At 43.1% G+C, this 18092-nt stretch overlaps 1 protein-coding gene across 1 annotated transcript; it reads left to right on the top strand.

Moving 5' to 3' along the window:
• Positions 1–2740: 2740 nt before the first annotated feature.
• On the top strand, positions 2741–12428 carry LOC112252322 (NEDD4-binding protein 1). The gene is made up of 7 exons (XM_024423441.1): positions 2741–3248; positions 4350–5869; positions 7647–7777; positions 8047–8143; positions 10755–10862; positions 10963–11064; positions 11156–12428. The coding sequence occupies exons 1-7, from the start codon at positions 2943–2945 to the stop codon at positions 11577–11579; spliced, it is 2688 nt and encodes an 895-aa protein (XP_024279209.1). The 5' UTR covers positions 2741–2942; the 3' UTR covers positions 11580–12428.
• The last annotated feature ends 5664 nt before the right edge of the window (positions 12429–18092 follow it).

Here is an 18092-nt window from a genome sequence, read left to right on the forward strand (position 1 = left end):
AGCATCATCTAGTGGACAGAGGATGAATACAAATTTTCACGGTAATGCTTCACGCCACACCTTTCACAATACAATACAGCAGGGATCATCAAGCAACTACAGCCGCGGGCAAATTTTTCCTTGAGCGGGTGGTCGGAGGTCCAAAACATTATTAAAAATAATTTGTAGACTGAAAATTTTCCGCAAGAAGCAACAAACAGATATATTTTCCTAAAACATAATAATTTCAAACCTTACATTTGTATACAATCACGTCTCTCTATTATGCTTGGAAATATTCGGGAAGAGATTTCCCAAATGAAAGTCACTTGGAGCTGATTTCCTGGTGTTTTTAGTCTTTTATGTCCAACAATGAAAATTGTACAAATAAAACAAATTATAAATGTTTTTTTGTTTTTTTTTGCTTTGAAAACTTGGGGGGGCCAAATAAAACCACTCACGGGCAAATCCAGAGAACGGGCCGCCAGTTGGGGAACCCTCCAATACAGTTGAATAGTTACATATAAAGATAATACTCTAAATTGCTTTTAACACTGTTACAATTGCTGGATTTATAATGTTGTTATAATCAATGTTCCTGACTGACAGAGCGAACACGTTGCCATTGCCATCAGTGTGGGTGAGGCGTTGTTGTTCTGAATGGCCTGTATAGCTGCTGCTTTGTGTTCTCCTCCATCTCAAGGCCTCGGCGCCTGACAACAGCCAGCCAGCCACTCCTCTTTCTCCATTACCTCTGCTCATCCAGTGCCCACACACACACACACACACACACACACACGTCTCTTTCACTTTCACTTAATGTCTAACTCCATGAAAAACACAGGCACGAAAAGAACACTATCACATACAGAAACACAATCAAACAAATACACAGATTTGGCTTATATCAAGTCACATCACTTGGCGTTGCATACTATTTTACTTGGTCAAAGGCTAAATGTCTCAGTCTGTATATCTTGAATATGCTAAATAGAATCTGGATTGCATGCAACAAATGTGTAAATATATATATATATATATATATATATATATATATATATATATATATATATATACACACACACTACCATTCAAAAGTTTGAGGTCACGTAGAAATGTCCTTGTTTTTCATAGAAAAGCTAAATGTTTTGTCCATTAAAATAACATCAAATTTATCAGAAATACAGTGTAGACATTGTTAATGTTGTAAATGACTATTGTAGCTGGAAATGGCAGGTTTTTTATGGAATATCTACATAGGTGTACAGAGGCCCATTATCAGCAACCATCACTCCTGTGTTTCAGTGGCACGTTGTGTTAGCTAATCCAAGTTTATCATTTTAAAAGGCTAATTGATCATTAGAACACTCATTTGCAATTATGTCAGCACAGCTGAAAACTGTTTTGCTGATTAAAGAAGTAATAAAACTGGCCTTCTTTAGACTAGTTGAGTATCTGGAACATCAGCATTTGTGGGTTCGATTACAGGCTCAAAATGGCCAGAAACAAATATCTTTCTTCTGAAACTTGTCAGTCTATTCTTGTTCTGAGAAATGAAGGCTATTCCATGCGAGAAATTGCAAAGAAACTGAAGATCTCGTACAACACCCTTCACAGAACAGCGCAAACTGGCTCTAACCAGAATAGAAAGAGGAGTGGGAGGCCCCGGTGCACAACTGAGAGCAAGCGGACAAGTACATTAGAGTGTCTAATTTGAGAAACAGACGCCTCACAAGTCCTCAACTGGCAGCTTCATTAGATAGTACCCGCAAAACACCAGTCTCAATGTCAACAGTGAAGAGGCGACCCCGGGATGCTGGCCTTCTAGGCAGAGTTGCAACGTGCACATTTAGTTTTTTGCCCTAGCACTACACAGCTGATTCAAAGCTTGATGATTAGTTGATTATTTGAATCAACTGTGTAGTGCTAGGGCAAAAAACTAAACGTGCACGTCTTGGGGTCCCGAGGGCCGAGATTGAGAAACCCTGCTATAGTGTATTTGCCTCTTGAGATTAAACTGACACAAATGTTAGTTCCTCGCATATTAGCAGATAAACTCCAGTTAGAGGAAAAGTATTTTTCCAAATTTATGCTCAGCTTTACCCAACCGTATTAGGCAAATGCATTACATATTTAGATTAATGGACAAATATGGTTCTGATTACAATGTACCAATAATAGTCACATTCGTTTTCAGCACAATTAATTTAGGTAAGCAGACTACATTCATTAATTAAGTTTAAAATTGTCTAGAGCCTGTTCACAAACCTCACAACTCTTGTCTTGTATTATGGCTCATTATGTGTCATGAAAAAAGGTTGACAATGCGCAAAACACATCTATCATCAAGCGTTTTATGTTATGTAGCTTCATCACCAGTAGGTGGTGTAATGGTATAATTTTAGATCAGCTATGAATTGACGAATCAGCTGCACGAATACGGGTATTTCTGGAGTTTCACAAATGTGCTTGGTTAAAATGATCTATTATAACATGATTTGTTTATAATCCATATTTATCTGGATGATAAACCTATGTCCCACTAATTGCCCTTGTGACCATTATAATTTGTTTGACAATGATGTGTCTGGACTTTAACATTGGTTGTTTGTTATTTTCCATTGGAAGCTGAGTTATTTACAAAATAAATAATGACATTTTGCTCAAGATATTGAATAGATAGTCAAAATATCTATAAGATCTCTTTGGATGAGATAAATAAACACATACCGTACATATTGTCGTCTTTTGATGACATCATCACTGGGACTTTCCGGATGCGTCGGGGTTGACATGTAAAAAGTTGTCTTAAAACTGGACCACTCTAGCTAATATATCACCGCATAGAAGAGGAAGACCGATAGAAGGAAACCATGAAGGAGGATAAAGATCCAAATGACACCGAATGGTTACGATATTAAAACGATCTGTTGTCATCAGGGACAGACATATTCAAAAACAGAATGTCAACAACGCGGCCCCTTCTCGGTATGAAGCGAGTCACCGAGGTAACCTGTAAGGAACCCCTGGGAAACAGGCTGTCGCCAACAGGGAGCAGACAACAGCAAGAGTCCCTGACAGTGGACGAATTTGCTGTCTTTGAAAACAAGCAAGAAGAACTGAAATGCGCCAAGCCCAGAGTAGAACAGGTTTTCCGGGTAGTTTTCACAATTATCGGCCTTTTGGACACTGGAGCCCACAGTAGTACAGCATCAAGGCAGATATGGCTTCAACTCAAGGGGAAGAGAGACGACGTGTCGAGGGCAAAGGTAAAATTGACTGTGACTTATTGAAATTAGCTTGAGGCTTATAACATTGATACCCATTCTTATATTTTATTTATTTTTGTCAGGCAGTTAAACAGCCTTTTAACGTTAGTAGAGAAGCGCCATCCTGAAATGTAAGCGACAAATCAGACAGTATAATCAATCGCATGGTCATGGTGTACCGAATGGAATAGCTACTATGCTAATTAAGAAGTTGTTTGGGTTTCATAATCTGATAAGGCTCTGTGTCATATGCCTTCTAGCAAATTAACTATACAGATAATATATCAGTAACGTTAAAGATTATAGATCTAACGTTAGAGTCCGGCCAGGTTTACATCATTCCGTAAGATCCCGAATTGCATGACAGACGGACAAGCTGTTCTTGGCGTTCCTTTTGTTTTCATTTCAACACTGATTTCCCGTTCATTCTACTACTCTAAAAACACCAGTCTTAACTAGGCTACATTTTTTACACTTCTGTGCCTTGAGTTTTCCCTTGACAACATCGTGTAGCGGGCAGGTAAAGTTCAATGTACAGATCACCGGATTCGGTAATATCAATGTCACCTGTTCGACAACGCGGAAACGATTACTATTGGTGCCAGTAAACTTGGAATCTCCTCCCACCCCATTGAGAACACAGAAAACGGAAACCCCAACACAGTTATGTCTTGCCTCATCATGTATCTTTCCAATGTGTAGTCATCAGGAAACCATGTCTGCTGTATGGAGAGGAGACACACTTTGACAGGTGCTTCTTTGACATAGCCAAACTTGAGGCTGATTCATCAAATATTTCTGGAAAGAGGTTGAGATTTCCTCATTGGGTTTCAGTTGGTTTCTGACAACTTCCCATCTTCCACGTTTTAATCTCGCCAATTTACAGTCAATGTGGTGATGACAGAGTTGACTGAGAGTTGTCAGTTAAGATGAGTGAAGTTTCTTGAGTAGGTGTAGAGGGGGTATCCCTGTGCATCATGCTATCAGTTTCAATTGGCGCATTACCCTGTTAAGCTTCGAATGTGGACCTTCTCGTGTGTATGGTGATTTTTTTTTGTCATGTCTACTTTTCTAACTGGTGTTGACCCTGTGTTGTTGCAGGAGTACCTGAAAGGCCTGTGTGATCCAGAGCTGCAGCAGGAGGAGCACTACCCCGTGGACATGCACTGCATCTTTGCCGGTGCCCGGGGTCTGTTCCTTGACCGACTGCTGCGGGACACCAGCGCTGAAGTTGTGATGCTGGAGCCAGGCACACTGCGCCTGCTGGGCTGCTTTGAGTCTGTCATCATGGCAAAGAGCCGCGTGCAGCAGTTTGTTGCTCTCTTCCAAGAGAAGCGCAGCCTGCCCGGAGATAGGGAGCCGGCCGTGAAACGCACCTTCAAGACGTTTGTGGAGGAGCGAGATGATAAGTATGCCATGGAGCTGCTCCTGTTGCCCAGTGCCCTGAAAGAGGAGCTGCTAGGTCTGGCCCAGAGCCCCACTCAGCCTTTTGGGGTTATAGACGTGGACCAGGATCGCTCCCAGAGCAGCACTCCTGTCACTGACCTCTCCAAGCGCATCCTGGACACCAGCTTTGAGGAGAAGGCGGTTGGGGCTGCATCCGGGGCCGAGACGGGGTTGTTGAATGGCGTCCGGCCCTCCCACAAACGCCGCTCGTCAGAGAGTGAGCTGAGGGACACCAAGAGACAGTACTCCCTGGAGAGGAGAGAGGAGTCGATGGAGAGAGAGCGCCACACTGTGGCCAGTGACAGCCGAACTAAGACCCCCTCCAAGACCAACATGGGGCTGATGGTGCTGGACTCTAGTGATGGTGCGGATGACGGGGAGGCTGTGAGCCCTGAGACCAACCTGCGGTGCCTGGTGAACTTCTTCAGAACAATGGGCTACCAGCAGGAGGTGGTGGAGCGGGTGGTGAAGGAGACGGGCCAGACAGAGGACACTTTTTTGTTGCTGGAGTGCATTGTGGAGGAGAGCCAAAGAACAGAGAGACAGCGAGGAGGGGCATCCTCGACCCACAACTCTGAGTCTTCTTCCTCTACTTTCAACTCCAGGGATAAGGATAGAGGGCTAGATAGAGTCCCAAACCGAGCCCTGAATGTAAAGTCCAAGGAGAACATTAAGCCACCCAGCAGCAATGGTGTTGGCCAGAGGGGACAGTATAGCAGCATGCTGCAGACAATGACACTAAAAAGGAGCAGCAGTGCTCAGGGGGCTGCTTACGATATCATCACCATCAATGATGACGAGGACAGCACAGACACACTGGCTAGCAGTAAAGCCAGGATGGCAGAGCAGACGGATTTTCCATCGGGGCCCAGGATGGACTACCTGTCCCGGGGAGGGGCTCAGACCATGGGGCCGGTACGTGTGGAGAGTGTGACAGCACTGCGGAGCACACCACAGCGCCCAACCCAGCCAGCAGACACACGGCCAGGCTGCTCCTATCAGACCCTGTCAGCCAGAGTCCCCCCACCTCGCACAGAGCCTGCTCCACCACCCCTGACTGCCACAACCCGCTTCCATGATTCCCTGAGAAACCCCTACACCCTGACCCTACAGAACGAGCCTGGACACCCTGATCTCCGGCACATCATCATTGACGGCAGCAACGTGGCCATGGCGTGAGTAACCTCCCCTTTCTATACAACCCTCTGTAGGAGGATGTGGAACAACACTGAGAGCCCACACTCATTTTCTCGTCATCAGATATGACTGTCTGGAACCACCTGTGTGTAGGCCTATGTGAGCGTTGGTGTGTGTGTGTGAAAGCAGGAGTGTAACCCTCAGTCAGGACTTTCAAGGGTAACATAAAAGCTCATAGCTGAGAGCTCTTCCAGTAACCCTCAGTGTATAAGTAGGTAGGCTTAAGGCATGGCCACCATGTCTTTGGCAAGGCTAATGACTGTCCACATGGGAAAATATCTATAAAATAATTGTCAGTAATATAACTCCAACTATCTCTCTCAACTTGCCAGTTTCTCCTCTGTGTCTTACTTTGCGCACCATTTTATTCTGTCCACTGAAGTCATTACTGGAAGTTGTTTTAGTCAGAATAATTGAAATAGAGGTATCACCCTTTCAGACTCGGACTAATCTGACTGGCAGAGCTAACTTCAGTTTGTGTGGACTGAGTTAAGCTACCTACCTCATCCGAATGAGGTCAGAATCACATTTCATGATAAAATCTCAGAGTACATATGCTATAGGGACATACAAGTATGGGGGTTTTATTTTAGAAAATTACAAGGGGAAATAAAGTTTTGTATATTTGGCGATTACATTTCCATGTTGACACGGTGATTTTACTATCCACGTCAGTGGTGCTGCAGTTAGTGAGTTCAAACAGGATGTGCAACTTTCTCTTTTAAGAGGGAACTTCCCTTGACTTTGCATTGCCCCACAAAATGAGACGTGTTTTAAGCTGGTGTGTGTTCACAATATCCTCTGGCAGTTTGTTTGTAATGGTTCTAATGAGATCTACTGGACCCCTATCTGCCCATATTTTCCAGCAATCTCCAAGTAATATAAACAAACCCTACTTTACTTTTTTTTAGATATAGAATGAGATTAGTGTATTGGGAGGGATCAACAACTCTGGGTAGAATTTTAAGTAGAATTGTATAAAGGCTGCATTTAAACTCACCATATCTTTATTTTTGGACCACAGCACTGTTAACTTCTTGCCAAAAGCTGTCTCTGACCAGAGGGACATACTACTCTGTTAGGCTACGTCTTTTGTAGATGTCAGAGCGTCTTTCACACCTTCAATGTGTTACTTTTCTGAGTGGCTTTCTATCTCAAACTGGGCTGGCACAGTAATTTTATAATCGTGTAATTGACTATTAAGGATAGACAGTCATAAAATAACCGTCATATTAGTTTTAGTAAAATATTATTTGAATTAACTTTATATTCATATTCAAGAGGACGCAAAACTGGCCAATTTTAGAATTTTGTGTTTTGGACAAACAGCTGACTGAAGACGGAAGGCTGGGCATTCAGAAACATAACACCTGCAGTTGAGGCAGTGACTCTACAGCATGATGGAAGTTTGTTGCTCCTTGTTTCAGCAAGTTTTTGTAGGAGTCTTTGCCCCCCCCAATTCCTGCAGCACATGCAATCAGGAGCGGAGGAGAGGAGAAAATGTGTGTAAAATGTGCTTCTTTTGGGTAAAGTTTCTATTTTTTTACTAGTTTTTTGCTATTTGAACGGTTATAGCGGTGACCGCAAATAAGTCATCCAAAATTCCATGACCATCACAGCCCTACTTGTTACTCACCTGTGACAATACTGTCTGAAGACAATCCTCAATTTGTCAATCTGAAATACAACAATCACTTTATGTATTAGGATAGTTATAAGCCATTCCTAAGTAACCCTCCTTGTGCTCCTCTGTAGGCATGGTCTCCACCGCTTCTTCTCCTGCCGGGGGATAGCCATCGCTGTGGAGGCCTTCTGGAGGCAGGGCCACCGGGAGATCACTGTCTTTGTGCCTCAGTGGAGGCAGAAGAGAGACCGCTACACCACAGGTCAGAACAAAAAGATACCACAGCACAGGCCACCCCAACCTGGGCTCAATCTCCTCCCTCTGGTTTTGGGGGGTGAAGAAGTGACATGAAATGTACCGGTAGTTCAACCATCCAAGGTTTTGGTCAGGAAAAAGATGATTGTACTTTGGCAAATAGTTGTGAATATTACTGTTTGAATGGTGATAAGACAGAAACATGTGGAGCACTTTATGTGTGCTCTGTTAAGGTTATGGTCTTAATATGTGTATTTTCTCCACGTGTCTCAATAGAACAACATTACCTAAACCAACTGGAAGACCTGCGTCTGCTCTCCTTTACTCCTTCCAGAGAGGTCTGTGGACAGAGGATTTCCTCCCATGATGACAGGTACTACAGTCACACATCTCACCACATCATACAGCAGGCCCACCCTCTGTCATCTGCTGCCACCTCATCCATAATCACCCTGTCCCACGTTCCCTGCTGCCACCTCATCCATACTCACCCCGTCCCACAGCCTCGCCCACATTCCCTGCTGCCACCTCATCCATACTCACCCTGTCCCACAGCCTCGCCCACATTCCCTGCTGCCACCTCATCCATACTCACTAGGGTTGAATGGCGGGAACCCGGTTACCGAGATTTACCACCCAAAACCATTCCCTTTTCCCGGGATAAATAACTGCAAGAGACCGGTAAATGATATACATGTTTTATATGAACAGCAGGGTGTTAAATGATATGCCATGTCTAAATCTGAATTCTCTACAACCTTCTGTCTGGTCACTGCATGATGAATCATCAATGCTCAGGGTGGGGACCGACAGCCCATCTCAATATGTAGACCTGCACTATATATACACAAAAGTACGTGGACATCCCTTCAAATTAGTGGATTTGGCTATTTCAGCCACACCCGTTGCTAACAGGTGTATAAAATCGAGAACACAGCCATGCCATCTCCAAAGACAAACATTGGCAGTAGAATGGGCTTACAGAATAGCTCAGTACCAAACTGCCTCTGGAAGCAACGTCAGCACAAGAACTGTTCGTCGGGAGCTTCGTGAAATATTTCCTTGGCCGAGCAGCCACACAAGCCTAAGATCACCATGCGCAATGCCAAGCGTCGGCTGTAGTTGTACATAGCTCGCCATTGGACTCTGAAGTAGTGGAAACACTTTCTCTGGGGTGATAAATCATGCTTCACCATCTGGCAGTCCGATGGAAGAATCTGGGTTTGGCGGATGCCAGGAGAACGCTACCTGCCTCAATGCATAGTGTCAACTGTAAAGTTTGGTGGAGGAGGAATAATGGTCTGGGGGTGTTTTTTATGGTTCGGGCTAGACCCCTTAGTTCCATTGAAGGGAAATCTTAACTCTACAGCATACAATGACATTGTAGACAATTCTGTGCTTCCAAATATGTAGCAACAGTTTAGGGAAGACCCTTTCCTATTTCAGCATGACAATGCCCCCATGCACAAAGCAAACTTGACTGGCCTGCACAGAGCCCCGACCTCAACCCCATCTAACACCTTTGGGATGAATTGGGATGTCGACTGCGTGCCAGGCCTAATCGCCCAACATCAGTGCACAACCCCACTAATACTCTTGTTGCTGAATGGAAGTTGGTCCCTGCAGCAATGTTCCAAAATCTAGTGGAAAACATTCCCAGAAGAGTGGAGGCTGTTATAGCAGCAAAGGGGGGACCAACGCCATATTAATGCCCATGATTTTGGAATGAGATGTTAGACAAGCAGGTGTCCACATACCTTTGGTCATGTAGTGTATCATCTCATCATGGTGACTTTGGTGTGGTGACAGGTGGACAGACCTACATTTGCTGCAGCGTAGCCTATGCTACAGGAACAAAGACCGAATGTGCGGCTAATTTACATATCTCCATCTGGCTTCCGGGGTCTCTCTTTTTTTTTTACTGCAGCTGCAGAGTTTTAAAACAGGAGCGAGCACTCTCTCTCACCCATCAGTTCCATTCAAACTGTATTCAAAATACATAATCCTGTTCAAGATTTCTAGATGGATAGATCTATATAGATATGATGTCCTAGTTTACCTCTTTCAGGTAATACATTCAATGCCTTGTTAACCTTCTATTTAGTTCATGAATGGTGGGTTATGCATAATAAGCTTCTAACGTATAACCTCTCTTGCGCAATACGTACACACCTGTGCGCCGCTGGTCTCTTCTTTTTTAAAATGTTTTTTAAGTATCCTTAGCTCTTGCAGTCCCATGCAGGAAAAGCTAGACTAGATTAGCTTGCTGGACATCATTTTTGGGGCATTTCTTATACCAATAGACTATTCAAAGAGGGACAATCTCTTGTTTGTTAAATACAGCAGCCAATAGAACTCACGGGTAGTTTGAAAGAAGGGCAAACGCTTGATGGCCGTAGGCTATAGCAGTTAATAACTATAGCAGAATGATGAAGATAAATGAAACAAGTTTTTGTTGTCCTTAACTGTTGAAAGTGAGGAAGGAATGAAGCAACACTAGAGAGAGAAAAGAGGTAGGCTAATAACATTAGTGGAAATGTTCTGAAAATGTTTAAACAAATTTGCTAGCCTATACTTTTAACTTGGTAGGCCGCATGTGCTGCACCAGAGTCGCATGTTCTCTCTCTGCTTTATCATGGTTTGAACGAGGTGCGTAATTCCAGTGCGTAATATGCGGTACCCTATGTATTGGATAACCGCACAATCATTTAAATCAGGCTCAGGTTGCATCAGGCTTGAATTTTAATCAAATCCAGACACAGGCCTATTTAAATGCTTTTGAATGACACTTCCGGTTTTGGTGGAAAATACCAGTTTACCCTGGAGAAAAGTTATTTATTCTTGTGATGGAACATTTGTAAAATACCTGAAATATTCCACCCTAAACTCACTCTGTCCCACAGCCTTGCCCACATTCCTTACTGTCATCCATATTGACTCACTGTCAGATGACTCGGTCTATCTTATCTCTCTCTCACCTACAGGTTTCTGCTCCACCTGGCAGAGAAGACAGGAGGGGTTATCGTCACTAATGACAACTTGCGGGACTTTGTAAATACATCAGAGGCATGGATGAGGATCATCCAAGAGAGGTGAAGGCCTTTTAACCAATCATCAGACATGCACTCATTTATATAATCCCTGGATTATATATTACCTTCTCCTCTCACACTGACTGGCCCCTTTTTCCAGGCTTCTGCAGTTTACCTTTGTAGAGGACCACTTTATGATCCCAGATGACCCCCTGGGGAAGCATGGCCCTCACCTGGAGGTGTTCTTACGGAAGGACAACAGGTGTGTGTGAAAGGAGATGATAGTATTGTTTATACAGTATGACCTTACTGCAGAGGTATGTGTATTGACCATATGTGTGTCTCTCTCACAGACGGAGCCCAGTCACACCTCCTCTGAGGCCAGACCCCCGAGCCACCCCGCAACCTGTCTTTGTCCAAGCTCTGCAGTCTGCCCCTCGCCCCTCATTTGTCCCTCGCCCCACAGCTACCCCCCAGATGAGGCCACTCTCCCACTGGCCACATTCTGGGCCCCCTGGGTGGCACCCCCCTCACCCAACACCCTCACCACCTCCACAGAGGTCACACCCTCCTCACCCCTCACCCCCTCTTCAGCGATCACACACCCCTCGCCCAACACCCTCTCCCCCTCCCCAGCGGTCACCCTCGGAAACCATAGAGCTCAAAAGGAAGCTGTACGATATCTTCCCCGACCAGAAGCAGCGCATTGACCGTATCCTCAGTGACAACCCCTACATGAGGGACCTGAATGCACTGTCAGGCCTTCTGCTGGGATGAAACCAAGCACAAAACTGTACTCAGTCACTCACACACAGATACACTTACAAGTCTCTGTGGAAGGAGGGTGCCAATAGTAGGCCTATGTACAGAAAACTGAGCTATTTAAAGTTTTTCTATTAAAGTCAGTCAACTGCATTGCTCTTGGATGGCTATTTGTTTGGAAGGCATAACTCCCCCTTTTCTACACATTTAAGTTCAGCAGTGTCCATGGAACATATGCCATTCATGAATAGATTGCTTTCCCGAGTGAAACCATTCAATTGTGGGGAAGGAATTGTCCAGCTGGCATCTACTGTATGTGATGTCCACATATGTTCTAAGTACTTATTTCCTGTCATTTGTCTCTGCACAAGTTTTTAAGGTGTAAAACCAAATTGCTGTAATAACTGCTGAAGGAAGGTTATTTTGTTCATGTTGTAATATAATTTGTTTCTGTATGATTTTGTAAATATGAACATTGACATGTGCAGGTATGGTTTTATGTAATTAACCACACAAATACAAACAGCTCCATAAAGAAGCTTCTTTTTAAGCTAGCGATACTTCATTCCTTCAGTGATTCACAATCCAGTGCTTTGATACTATGTTGGCATGGTTGAAGGGTTCCTCTAGTCTAGATACACGGCCTGGAGACACCAGTGCCCTGTCCAAGCACAACCCTGTGCTGAATTTTTTTAAATTAAAAACATTCTTAAACATGAGGAAATTATATTCCTTGAATGACATTGCAAATATTACTTACAGAGTTTGGCTGCTAAGTCCCTTATCTTCCTGTACTGATTGTCCACTACACTCTGAGGACATAGCCATTGTATCTTCTGGAGAGTCCCAGACTGACTCAGAGTCCAGAAACAGAGCCAACTTACCCATGTTACTCAATGATCTGGAACACCCTGGCCACTCTTGTACAAGTCACTACCTTTTGTAATGGTAACATAGCAAACCCATTATTCATTGTTTGTTCAATGAACAACGATCACAAATAACTCTACCTACATGTTTACCTCAATTACCTCAACTCCGGTGCTCCCGCACATTGACACATTGACTCTACCGGTACCCCTGTATATAGTCCCGCTATTGTTATTTACTGCTGCTCTTTAATTATTTGTTATTCTTATCTCTTACTTTTTTAGGTATTTTCTTAACTGCGTTGTTGGTTAAGGGTGTGTAAGTAAGCATTTCACTGTAATGTCTACACCTGTTGTATTCGGCGCATGTGACAAAATTTGATTTGATAAGGCCCCAGTCACCAGCCAGCAGAGGTCACTGTGAACCAAGCTGTCAGGGGCTAGTTGCTACTGGAGCACTTATTGCTGGAAAAAAATTCAGACAGATGAGTGGCCTGGCTATTATGATGAAAACAATTTGCTTCCGTTGTGTATAGCTTTAGTTTTGTATAACAAGGTGCATCCATTGTGTATAACTAACATCCAACTCTTTTTGGAGAGGTTCGTCAGTGTATTCTACCACTGGGGTAAAACTTTGGACTCTGTATCCAAGTCCCCTTTCTGTTGTTTCTTCTCTATATAATGTAAAGGATATCAGTCACTGATGTTTGATTGACATTTGTTTCCCTTTTAAGATTTCTACGAGAAAGGAAATGCAGTGACATCACCAATTAGGGCATAGGCGTTCTGTGGGTATCTCACGGCTACTTGAAAGACAGGGTGTATATTTGATTTCCACAGGCTGGTAAAGTTAATAAAGGCCAACTGTTTGTCATAAACGAGACCTTTTCTTCATCTGTCTGTTCTCGTCTTTGTTCTAACCATTTATAAGCTGTTTTGTTGGTGTGCAGACATGTACTGAAAGCAAAAATAGTCATGTACAGTGCATTCAGAAAGTGACAAAGCAAAAACAGGTGATGAAATTTAGGAAATGTATTAAATATAAAACTGAAATACCTTATTCAGACCCTTTGCTTGGCTCATCTCGCTCTAGTGAGTCCATGTGGAGGCCCAGGCACCTGCAAGCTGATGTTGGTTGTCAATTGGGGTTTCCTCCGACACATTGGTGCGGCTGGCTTCCGAGGTTATGCAGGCAAAAAAAAAAAAATATATATATATAATTTTTAAGTTTCCAAACGTAATAGCCTATTTTTGTATTGGTTTATAGGCTACTTTCCTAAAACAATAATTGACCACCACACGGTTTAGCTGTCAGCGATTTGAGCATTAAATGTCTCAGAGCATTGCATGCATAGGCCTATAGGGTTAGGTGTCCACTGTATGACATGCGCGCACACACACACACACACACACACACACACACACACACACACACACACACACACACACACACACACACACACACACACACAGTGCATTCAGAAAGTATTCAGACCCTTTGCTATGAGACTCGAAATTGAGCTCAGGTGCATCCTGTTTCCATTGATCATCCTTGAGATATTTCTACAACTTGATTGGAGTCCATCTGTGGTAAATTTAATAGATTGGACATGATTTGGAAAGGCACAGACGTCTATATAAGGTCCCGCAGTTGACACTGCGTGTCAGAATAAAAACCAAGCCGTGAGGTCAAAGCAATTGACCGTAGAGCTCCGAGACAGGATTGTGTTGAGGCACACATCTGGAAAAGGGAACCAAAACATTTATGCAGCATTGAAGGTCCCTAAGAACACAGTGGCCGCCATCATTCTTAATTGGAAGAAGTTTGGAACCACCAAGACTCTTCCTAGAGCTAGCCGCCCGGGCAAACTGAGGGTTTTGTCAGGGAGGTGACAGAGAGAGTACAGAGAGATCCTTGATGAAAACCTGCTCCAGAGCGCTAAAGACCGCAGACTGGGGTGAAGGTTCACCATCCAACCACCCTAAGCACACAGTCAAGACAACGCAGGAGTGGCTTCGGGACAAGTCTCTGAACCTCCTTGAGTGGCCCAGCCAGAGCCCGATCAAACATCTCTGGAGAGACCTGAAAATAGCTGTGCATCAACGTTCCCCATCCAAGCGGACAGAGCTTAAGAGGATCTTCTGAGAAGAATAGGAGATACTCACAAAATACAGGTGTGCCAAGCTTGTAGTGTCATACCCAAGAAGACTCGAGGCTGTAATCGCTGCCAAAGGTGCTTCAACAAAGGAGAGTAAAAGGGTCTGAATACATATGTTATATGATGATTCAGTTGTTGTTTTTTTTCATAAATTAGCAAACATTTTGAAAATCCTGTTTTTGCTTTGTCATTATGGGTTATTATGTGTAGATTGATGGGGGGAAAACTATAATCAATGTAACCTACCAAAATGTGGTAAGGGGTCTGAAAACTTTCCGGAATCATTTCCGAAGGAATGCACTATACATATACACCTGGAATGCTTTTCCAACAGTCTTGAAGGCGTTCCTACACATGCTGAGCACTTGTTGGCTGCTTTTCTTTCACTCTGTGGTCCAACTCATCCCAAATTATCTCAGATGGGTTGAGGTCGGCTGATTGTGGAGGCCAGATCATCTGCTGCAGCACTCCATCACTCTCCTTAGCCAAATAACCCTTACACAGACTGGAGGTGTGTTGGGTCATTGTCCTGTTGAAAAACAAATGATAGTCCCACTAAGCCTAAACCACATGGGATGGCGTATCACTGCAGAATGATGTGGTAGCCATGCTGGGTAAGTGTGCCTTGAATTCTAAATAAATCAGTGTCACCAGCAAAGCATCATCACACCTCCATGCTTCACGGTGGGAACCACACATGCAGAGATCATCTATTCACCTACCAAAAATCTAATTTGGACCGATTTCCACCGGTCCAAATGTCCATTGCTCGTGTTTCTTGGCCCAAGCAAGTCTCTTCTTATTATTGGTGTCCTTTAGTAGTTTTTTTGCAGCAATTTAGACCATGAAGGACTAATAAACACAGTCTCCTCTGAACAGCTGATGTTGAGATTAGTCTGTTACTTGAACTCTATGAAGCATTTATTTGGGCTGCAATTTTTTCTAAGGCTGGTAACTCAAATGAATGTATCCTCTGATGCAGAGGTAACTCTGGGTCTTCCATTCCTGTGGCGGTCCTCATGAGAGCCAGTTTCATCATAGAGCTTGATAGTTTTTGAGACTGCACTTGAAGAAACTTTCAAAGTTCTTGATCTCCTGGAATAACTGACCTTCATGTCTTAAAGTAATGATGGACTGTCATTTCTCTTAGTTTATTTGAGCTGTTCTTGCCATAATATGGACTTGGTCTTTTACCAAATAGGGCTATCTTCTGTATACCACCCCTTGTCACAACACAACTGATTGTCTTAAACGCATTGAGAAGGAAAGAAATTCCGCAAATGTACTTTTAACAAGGCACACATGTTAATTGAAATGCATTCCAGGTGACTACCTCCTGAAGCTGGTTGAGAGAATGCCAAGAGTGTGCAAAGCTGTCATGGCAAAAGGTGGCTACTTTGAATAATATAAAAAATATTTTGATTAACACTTTGGTTTTCTACATGATTCCATATGTGTTATTTTATAGTTTTGATGTCTTAACACAAAATAGTAAAAAATAAAGAAAAACTTTTAAATGAGTAGGTGTGTCAACTTTTGACTGGTACTGTATGTATGTATGTATTAGAGGTTGACCGATAATGACTTTTCAACGTCGATACCAATATCGATTATTGGAGGACCAATAAAAGCCGATACCGATTAATCGTACAATTTTTTATTTATTTTTTATTTGTAATAATGACAATAACAACAATACTGAATGAACGCTTATTTTAACTCAATAAAATCAATTTGGCCTCAAATAAAATTAAACATGTTCAATTTGGTTTAAATAATGCAAAAAAAAGTGTTGGAGAATAAAGTAAAAGTGCATGACAGTACCACGTTGATAGTCACAGAGCTCTTGAGTAAGGCTATTCTACTGCCAATGTTTGTCTATGGCGATTACATGGCTGTGTGCTTGATTTTATACACTTGTCAGCAATGGGTGGCTGAAATAGCCGAATCCACTAATTTGAGAGGTGTCCACATACTTTTGTATATATAATGTATTAGGCCTATACGAAAAGGGGATACACAAATACAAAAAACAAACAAAAGTGGCACTGACCCAATGATAAAGACAGTGAATATGTACACTCACCAATGATATCCGCTGGTGCTAATAAGATACTTTTCGCTTAATTAAATTGATAATTTTGATAATTAAAAGGCAAATTTGGCTATTTTCATTTTCTTCTCTTTACAGCAAATTATAATTTGTTTTCCAAACTGTTTATCAGAGATTTTATTTTTTAAATATTCCTATTACGATATGCCTGACTGGGTTTCTCTGCTTTTCAACACATTTCGTCGATAATCTATTTGGTATTTGCTGCACGCAAATTGCAGGCCTTTGCGACTGTAGGCTATGCGATTTCTTCTTCTTCGGGATTTGGTTGGGGGATCACATCCGAATTTAGGCGCATACATCGCCACCTGCTGTACTGGTGTGTGAGGCCATTCACGGCCGACATACATTATTCTAAGATACAAAATACAAAATTAGGAAAAAGGAAATGTACCCTACCATCTATTAGCCTTCTAAAAAAAAACACCCATCCCATTATTTAAGCCTACCTAGTCCTACTCCAGACCAACGTCTGAGAGGGCATATCACTACCACTCAACACCCCCTGTAGCTATTCAGCAGTAAATCCTCGACATCCCAAGTACTTCTCTGCCACTGCCACTACAACCTCTATTTTTAGTGACTTTAGATTCATTTCTACAGTACAGTTGACAACCATAGCTATAAATGCTAAAAAGCCCACCTTACTGAAGCACATATTCTTCCCATCACTCTCTCTCTCTCTTGATCTCTGCCTACTCACAGGAATCCGCTCAGGATCCCTCACCCTGTACCCATCTTCGTCTACTACTCTCTCCACTGCTTTATCATACAACACTTTCTGTACTACTCTAACCCTGGAAACCTCAATCTGCCTTTCTCTCACCGGACACCTCCGATCTCCAGCCCCATAATCACCCCGACAACTAACACACATAACTCTCTACACAGATACCACACCTTTCTTCATCACTCTCTACACCAATACCACACATTTCTTCAACTCATGCCCTCCTGCACACTTCTCACATCTAGGCATCTCCCACTTACACACTGCTGCAATATGCCCATAACCTTGACACCTAAAACACTGTAATATTTTTGGAACATACTGTAAACTCTCCCGGGATAACTGACACTTCCTTACTTGGTCTTATCTGGTAACGACTCTGCATCAAAACTCAGGATGACAGATAATGCCTTTTCCGTTTCCCCACCGGATCTACATCTCATCCAGCGGTGGGCGTCACAGACACCGGGAATATTTCATTTCAACTGCTTCTCCTCAACATTTAATGCCACCCCTGTTATCCCTCTTTTCAACGGCACCCTGCTTCGGAGAGAAAAGCAAGTCACAATTCTTGTCCCTAATCTCATAATCCGGAGCGCCCTCTCCCCCTGTGCGGAGGAAACACAATAAATCATCAAGAGTCCATTCCAAGTTACC

The sequence above is a fragment of the Oncorhynchus tshawytscha genome, linkage group LG06 (genome assembly GCF_018296145.1).
Source record: "Oncorhynchus tshawytscha isolate Ot180627B linkage group LG06, Otsh_v2.0, whole genome shotgun sequence".
In the NCBI taxonomy this organism is placed as follows: Eukaryota; Metazoa; Chordata; class Actinopteri; order Salmoniformes; family Salmonidae; genus Oncorhynchus; species Oncorhynchus tshawytscha.

What these genes read in the sequence shown, in the direction of transcription:
- LOC112252322 (XM_024423441.1), top strand. Translation starts at nt 2,943, where the DNA reads ATGTCAACAACGCGGCCCCTTCTCGGTATGAAGCGAGTCACCGAGGTA. An exon ending in ACGACGTGTCGAGGGCAAAG is followed by an intron (nt 3,249 to 4,349) that starts GTAAAATTGACT and finishes GTGTTGTTGCAG; the next exon opens with GAGTACCTGAAAGGCCTGTG. An exon ending in GGCAGCAACGTGGCCATGGC is followed by an intron (nt 5,870 to 7,646) that starts GTGAGTAACCTC and finishes GCTCCTCTGTAG; the next exon opens with GCATGGTCTCCACCGCTTCT.